The sequence below is a fragment of the Corythoichthys intestinalis genome, chromosome 17 (genome assembly GCF_030265065.1).
Source record: "Corythoichthys intestinalis isolate RoL2023-P3 chromosome 17, ASM3026506v1, whole genome shotgun sequence".
Taxonomy (NCBI): domain Eukaryota; kingdom Metazoa; phylum Chordata; class Actinopteri; order Syngnathiformes; family Syngnathidae; genus Corythoichthys; species Corythoichthys intestinalis.
The window spans coordinates 5377501-5384916 of record NC_080411.1 but is presented as its reverse complement, the minus strand read 5'-3'; the positions used below and the strand labels follow the sequence as shown (position 1 = coordinate 5384916).

General features: G+C 39.1%; 1 protein-coding gene across 1 annotated transcript in view; it reads right to left on the bottom strand.

Moving 5' to 3' along the window:
• Positions 1 to 3660: 3660 nt before the first annotated feature.
• The window catches only part of susd2 (sushi domain containing 2), a 35165-nt gene continuing 31409 nt past the window's right edge, over positions 3661 to 7416 (bottom strand). The window contains exons 13-15 of the mRNA XM_057818451.1: positions 7212 to 7397; positions 4544 to 4643; positions 3661 to 4462 (exon numbers count right to left, since the gene is read on the bottom strand). Of these exons, the coding sequence (XP_057674434.1) occupies positions 4402 to 4462; positions 4544 to 4643; positions 7212 to 7397 (347 nt within the window). The 3' untranslated portion in view covers positions 3661 to 4401. The remainder of the gene's footprint in view (positions 4463 to 4543; positions 4644 to 7211; positions 7398 to 7416) is intronic.

Below are 7416 nucleotides of genomic sequence, written 5' to 3'. Positions count from 1 at the left end.
TCGCTCTCTCTCTTTTTTTTTGTCGCTTCTTCTTACACTCCCCCTTCCCTTAAAGAGACACTGTGAAACTACACAAACGCTCAATTTACTATCACACACTTGAGTATATAGATTGGTACGGTGGGAACCAGTTCACATTTAAACCCCCCCCCCCCCCCCCCACCACCACCACCACCACCTTCAGAGTTTGAAGTGGATTGTCTGCCATTGACGACATTAGACGTCCAATCCATTTGAAGAGGGGTTGGCAGTGCGGTCAAAATTGATTGGACGTCCATCGTGGTCAATGGCACTGAACCGACATAATTGGTAGTGATTGAATAAGTGAAAAAGATTCAGTGTACCACAAAAGTGCACTCAAAAAAATGGGGTGTTGAACTGACATAAAAAAAAATTATGGAAAGAATTTGCACCTGATAATATTGCTTTCCGTCAGCATTTAGCAATTGAAGCACACGTCTAGCCAATATTAGGCACTCGTTGCGTGAACATAAAGCAGTTTTGTTGAGCCAACATAAGGTACTCATGTTCACCCCAAAATACATGTTGAACCGACATTAAAGCGATACATAATTTGCACCTGATTAAATTGCTTTCCTTCAGTATTTAGCAATTATGTTCTTTTAACATAAAACGCACATGTTGAGCTAACATAATGCACAACTAGGGCTTTCAAATTTATCGCATTAATGGGCGGTAATTAATTTTTTAAAAATTCATCACGTTAAAATATTTAATGGCTGCACGGAACGACCCACTCACGCATTGCCGCAAACAGACGACAATGACGACGTTCTACGTATATACAGAGAGCTAAGAGGCAGTGACAGGTGAGTGGAGTGGATACAGGCATTCATTTGGACCGTGCTTTTAATTGCGTAAAGCTTTGACATCTCTTCCACAACAATTAAATCTATTGAGGCGAGCAACGTGGGGACAGGAGTTGATCTTTGACAGGACTTGATCTTTTTCTTAACACTCTGCATTGATCACAACACAGAGAAGATACGTTATTTGCAGCCGCCACACACAGTCATGGTTACCCACTTCCCATCATGCATTTGGGCAGAACAGTTTTGTCACTACATTATCATTTACTGAAAGCTCAACACATACACTAAATGGCAATATTTAGTCACAATATACAAACTCACATTTATCCTTTAAGAATCTATCCGTCGATCCCTTTCACAGAAAGAATGGTAATAATGTTAATGCAATCTTGTGGATTTATGGTTATAATAAACAAATACAGTACCTATGTACAGTATGTTGAATGTATATATCCGTCTTGTCTTATCTTTCCATTCCAACAATAATTTACAGAAAAATATGGCATATTTTAGAGATGGTTTGAATTGCGATTAATTGCGATGAATTCATTTCTAAGCTGTGATGAACTCAATTAAAAATTTTAATGGTTTGACAGCCCTTATTTTAACGTTAATGGCCGTCAATGGCATCAATTTATATATGCCTCAATGGAATCCAGTACATTGGCATCAATAGTAGCAACATTCATGATGGTCAATGGCATGGACATACATAGCTGTCAATGGTATTGACTTACTTAGGCGCTACTTCAATGTCAATGTGCTGTAATGGTAAGTGGTCAAAAATCACAACCACCTATGTTTTCCTGTCATTGAAAACGAGGGGAAATTGTTTGCCATTAAAAATGAATGGAATTCCGGTCATTTTGATATTCAAACGGTGCCGGTCGGTCAAACGGTTTGGAGTCTCCACTGCGCCCAAAAAAATGTGGATAATAAGATTATGAAAGAAAGAAATAAAAAATAAAGTTGAGGAATTTTACTAGCTGGGCCTCTTTTCACATACAAAATAATGATTCAATGGTGACGGTACCAATGAGGTGTCCTTTACTTTTTCAGGGAGTTGGCAATCCCACTTTTAAATCTCGCGAGAAGTCACGAGACTATTGCAATTAGTTGGAAAGACACATTAACATTACGTTGCATCAACAATCACTGTTCATGTTTATGTAGAGACTGCATGATTCAATCATGCTCACCTTGGAAACATGACGGTTTCTTGCTGAAAATGCACACTGTCTTTTAGTAAACTTTACAACCTGCTTGATTCATTTTTTTGAGAGTACACCCCTTGCATTTCTGCAGATATTTAAGTATATTTTTTCATGGGACAACACTGACAAAATGACACTTTAACACAATGAAAAGTCTGTGTGCAGCTTATATTTAGACGACTTGATCTGTTGAATTATGTTGTTAGTTGGGCTGTCAAAATTATCGCGTTAACGGGCGATAATTAATTTTTTCAATTAATCACGTTTAAATATTTGACGCAATTAACGCACATGCCCCGCTCAGACAGATTTAAATGACAGTACAGTTAAATGCCCACATGTTAATTGTGTTTTACGGAGTTTTGCCGCCCTCTGCTGGCGCTTGGGTGCGACTGATTTTATAGGCTTCAGCACCCATGAGCATTGTGTAAGTAATTATTGACATCAACAATGGCGGGCTACTAGTTTATTTTTTGATTGAAATTTTTACAAATTTTATTAAAACGAAAAAATTAAGAGAGGTTTTAATATAACATTTCTTTAACTTGTACTAACATTTATCTTTTAAGAATGACAAAACTTGCTATCCATGGATCACTTTAACAGAATGTTAAAAATGTTAATGCCATCTTGTTGATTTATTGTTATGATAAACAAATACAGTACCCATGTGCCGTATGTTGAATGTATGTATCCATCTTGTGTCTTATCTTTTCATTTCAACAATAATTTACAGAAAAATATGGCATATTTTATAGATGGTTTGAACTGCAATTAATTGCAATTAATTACGATTGATTAATTTTTAAGCTGTAATTAACTTGATTAAAAATTTTAATCGTTTGACAGCCCTAGTTGTTAGTAATCCTGCCACCTGAGCCCTGCTCCTCCTCTTGTGTGTGTGTGTCTGCCTTGATTGCAGGATTGGACAAATGGGGGAGCCTCAGATTAGGTTCAGGTGATCTACAGGCCTCAGCTCATCGCTAGATCAACAACTCTACTCCATGAGTTTGTGACTCTAGCGTTCGCGGTGTTCTCAGAATTGTATTGCTTCTACTCAGCTCACTTTGCCTTTGTTCACAAACCCTGCGTTGCTCACTTGCCTTCACAGCTCACCTGACCAATTGGACACAGACTGCCTTCCCTCTCTGCGCTTGGGTCCCCCGCTCAATCAGAAACCCAACAAATGTTACGATTAATCTCTGAATTCAAACAGTGTCTGAGACTGAAACATGACCAAATTTAAGGAATGATTTAATGATGGACAAATATGTCTGATAATTTCGTGATAAATCAAAGATTTTGAAAGCTTAATCTGTCGAAAATTGGGAAGATTAGCAGTAGATGCTCGTGTCAGTGCCAATGATGGTCCAATCCATTGACTGGCAGCCCCTCCCAGTCAAAATGGGTGTATGTGTATTGCTGCCAATGGCAGCCACTGAGTTATAGATGCACATACGTGTACATTTGCAGTTACATTTGTACATGCAATTGGAATTCATTGTGAATCATCAACAGAACGGAACATTTAAGTTTCATCAGTAGTCCTTTTAATTTACAATTTTCAATTTGTATTGAAGGAATTCAGCCTCCCGGCCAAGCCGCACAGAAACGGTACTCTGCTGATACCACTCCGTAAGTCAACCAAAATTCCGCGTGTTCCACTCCTGTGTTAACCCTTTGTACGACTTCATGTTCCAAAAGTTTGAAGAAGGCTCACCGAAAACAGGTTGACAATTTATTCCTCGACAATGGTCAAAAAACAAGGCAAAAACAGACGAAGGAGGGACCCTGCTGGATCCAAAACAAGGCTACATAGAAATCTTTCCGAGCAGCGACTGTTTGTTAACTCAGTGTCCAGTCTTTTTGAAAGCTGCGGTGGAGTGGGCCGGGCCAAAGGTGTGGCTGGGTGTTGTCTTGGGATTATCCCGATGTGGTCGGTTAGGTTCGTGCATCATCCTTCGTGGCTAGGACGTGGTTGTCTCAGCGACCGACGCGGGTCTTGACGTCCCAAGCGCCCGCTATCAACTTGTTGTCCTGGCTGGGCGAGACGCTACTTGTTTTAGGACAGAGCGCCCTGCTCCTTGTCCTGAAGTTAGTGCGTCAATCTTGCTTGTGACACACACGTTGGGCTTCTGTGATAAGATGGCATTGTGTATCTATTTTTCTTTTCATTAAACTATGGTGTAAGTGCTATTTATTTTATATTAGGTGTGTTAGAGTAGTACAAACACTCCTACGGTACAGATGAGAAACGATACAATTCCCCGATTGATTATATTAAGTGTGTTAAAGTAATGCAAACAGTTTTATGGTGTGTGCGAGAAAGGTAACTATTCCCTTCAGTATGCTTGTTAGTCTTCTGTCAACTCAATTCTGCCAAAAGATGAATGGAAATCTTCGGAATTTCTTGACCTGCAATGGTGATGAAACAGCAAATACATCATTAAAATATTTACTCCAACTGGAAAAGAGAAGACATATTCACTACTTGACCTTCTGCGATGTTTGGCCCAGAACACAAGCCCAGTTGCTATTTGCCCAATCAATAGTAGAACTGCGACCACAGACAAAGTGATCACGACTGCGTTATTACCTGATGAAAAAAACAAAATATGTTTTGGATGCAAAAGAAATGAAAGCAGGATAAATGGCACTTCCTAGATACTCTGCAACTTTAATAAGGAAGCGACTAATGTACGGATTTTTACAGACTAACTAGCATTATGTGTCATTCATGCATAGCATTACGGAGAGTCATGGATGCGTTCAAAGTCGCTACCTAATAATACTCTTGAGTTTCCTCGTACAGGTTACGAACGAGATCTGTTCCTACGCTGGCGACATAACCCGAATTTCCGCGCAAGTCGAAATTCACCGTTTAAAAATGCAAAATAGCTATCCAAAAAGTCCAAAAGTATTGTTTAATAGTGGAGGATACACTGCCCTCTGGTGGCAACATTGGGACTGGCTGGACTGTTGTGCAATAATGCTTTCATACAGGAGCACTCAGATGTCTCACAGATGTCTAATTTAATCTACTAAATATACATATAGATCAGACTAGATGGACGTTTGATCACCAATCGTTTTGTGTTGAGTTTTAAATCGTTAAAATGCATGTCGTTTTGAACAGATGTGTACATATGTGTGTTACAGCTTTACAAATTGTCAAAAGTGAACGTAGTAAAAAGCTTCAAAAAGCAGGATTTCTTTGTTTGCTGTGTCAACAACTTGAGGACGGAACAGGTCTTGTTAATATAGTAAAAAGTAAGAGTAGTAATGAGACTCCAGTGTCGTAAAGTTGAAATCGCATAAGTCGAGTACATCGTAACCTGGGGACTACCTGTTTAGCAGTGTGCTCGGTGTCTGTTGTTCTTTAGCAATAGCGTTCCTGAGACACTTATTTCCAGGTACATGCTACTTGTTAGAAGACTCATAATGCAATTTACAGTCGAACAATTTAAGAGCAAGGGTAGGTTGACAGATTAAAAAACAAAAAGGTTATTGATAGTTTGCTATGACAAAGCTGCTATGCTAGCACCTTGCTATCAGTTTGTTGTACAGGAGGTTTTGGTCAAAGAAGGCTCCGATTCTTGGTACATGACGAAAGAAAATGTCATGACTAGTAATAAGTGTTCTGACAGATTTTGAAAAAAAAAAAAAAAAAAAACGACATTCATCCAACCAAGCGGCTATGCTAATGTTAGCGCAGACAACTGTTAGCCTGGAGCAGGGTTCTCAAATATTGAAAATTGTTTAGTTTTAGACTCTGTGTGCGTGTTTGGTGTGTCCACTAGGATTGTTTTCAGCAGTGGGGGTGGAAACAAATAAGTTCTAAATCATTATTTAAGTATAATTATATAAGTAATGGTACTTGTACTAGTAGTAGGGTTGTTCCGATCATGTTTTTTGGCTCCCGATCCGATCCCGATCGTTTTAGTTTGATTATCTGCCGATCCTGATATTTCCCGATCAGATTGCTTTTTTTTTTTGTTCCCGATTCAATTCCAATAATTCCCGATAATTTTTCCCGATCCTATACATTTTGGCAATGCATTAAGGGAAAAATGAATAAAACTCGGACGAATATATACATTCAACATACAGTACATAAGTACTGTATTTGTTTATTATGACAATAAATCCTCAAGAGGGCATTTACATTATTAACATTCTTTCTGTGAGAGGGATCCACGGATAGAAAGACTTGTAATTCTTAAAGGATAAATGTGACTTTGTATATTGTGACTAAATATTGCCAACTAGTGTATTTGTTGAGCTTTCAGTAAATGATACTGTAGCCATTTAACTGTTCTGCCCAAATGCATGATGGGAAGTGCAACCATGACTGTGCGTAGTGGCACCAATTGATATATCTTCTCTGCTTTGAGAAGTAATAAAGGGTGTTAGGGAAAAGCTCAACCACTACCGTTCTTCCCCACATTGCTTCCCACGATATTTCTAATTGTTGAGAGAGGGATTATAAGGCTTTAGCCAATTAAGAAGAGGCTCCAAAGACTGCCAAAATTCTCTCTACTCATTTTACGCTGCCTGTTAGCTCTATATGTAGGTAAAACGGCACCATTATAGACTGATCGTGACAATGCGTGAGTGGGTCGTGCAGCGCATGTGTTAATTGCATTAAATATTTTAACGTGATTAATTCTAAAAAAATTAATTACCGCCGTTTACGCGATAAATTTGATAGCCCTACTTTAAGCCAAAACTAAAGACTCTGGATGATTGATCGTGACAATGCGTGAGTGGGTCGTGCAGCGCATGCGTTAATTGCATTAAATATTTTAACGTGATTAATTGTTTAAAAATTAATTACCGCCGTTTACGCGATAAATTTGATAGCCCTACTTTAAGCCAAAACTAAGGACTCTGGATGAATGTAGACATTTTGTCTGTAACGTTAAATACAATTAGAAAATGATTTAATTAAAAAATATATATATATTAAAAAAAGGCATGTCCGATATTTTTTTGCCGATTCCGATACTTTGAAAATGACGTGATCGGACCCGATCGATTAACTAGTAGTAATATGCATAGTTGTGGTAGTGGTGGTAGTAAATGACAGTAGTATCAATGGTGATGGTACTATTGGTAGTAGTAATGGTAGTAGCAGTTAAGTAGTGGCACAAAGATGAAGTACTTGAAGTGCATTGGACGCAGACGGTGCCGGCTCCCGACCAAGTGCCGTCTGCTTGGCAGGTGCGTTCAGCCTCGCCTTGCCTGGCGAAGCCCTCGTTGCACACCAGTCGTACCGTGGCTCCCTGCAAGTACGTGGTACCGTCTTTTTCGCCATTGGTCGGTGGCGCCAGCCAACCGCAGGTAACAACTGTGTACAGGTTAAGGAA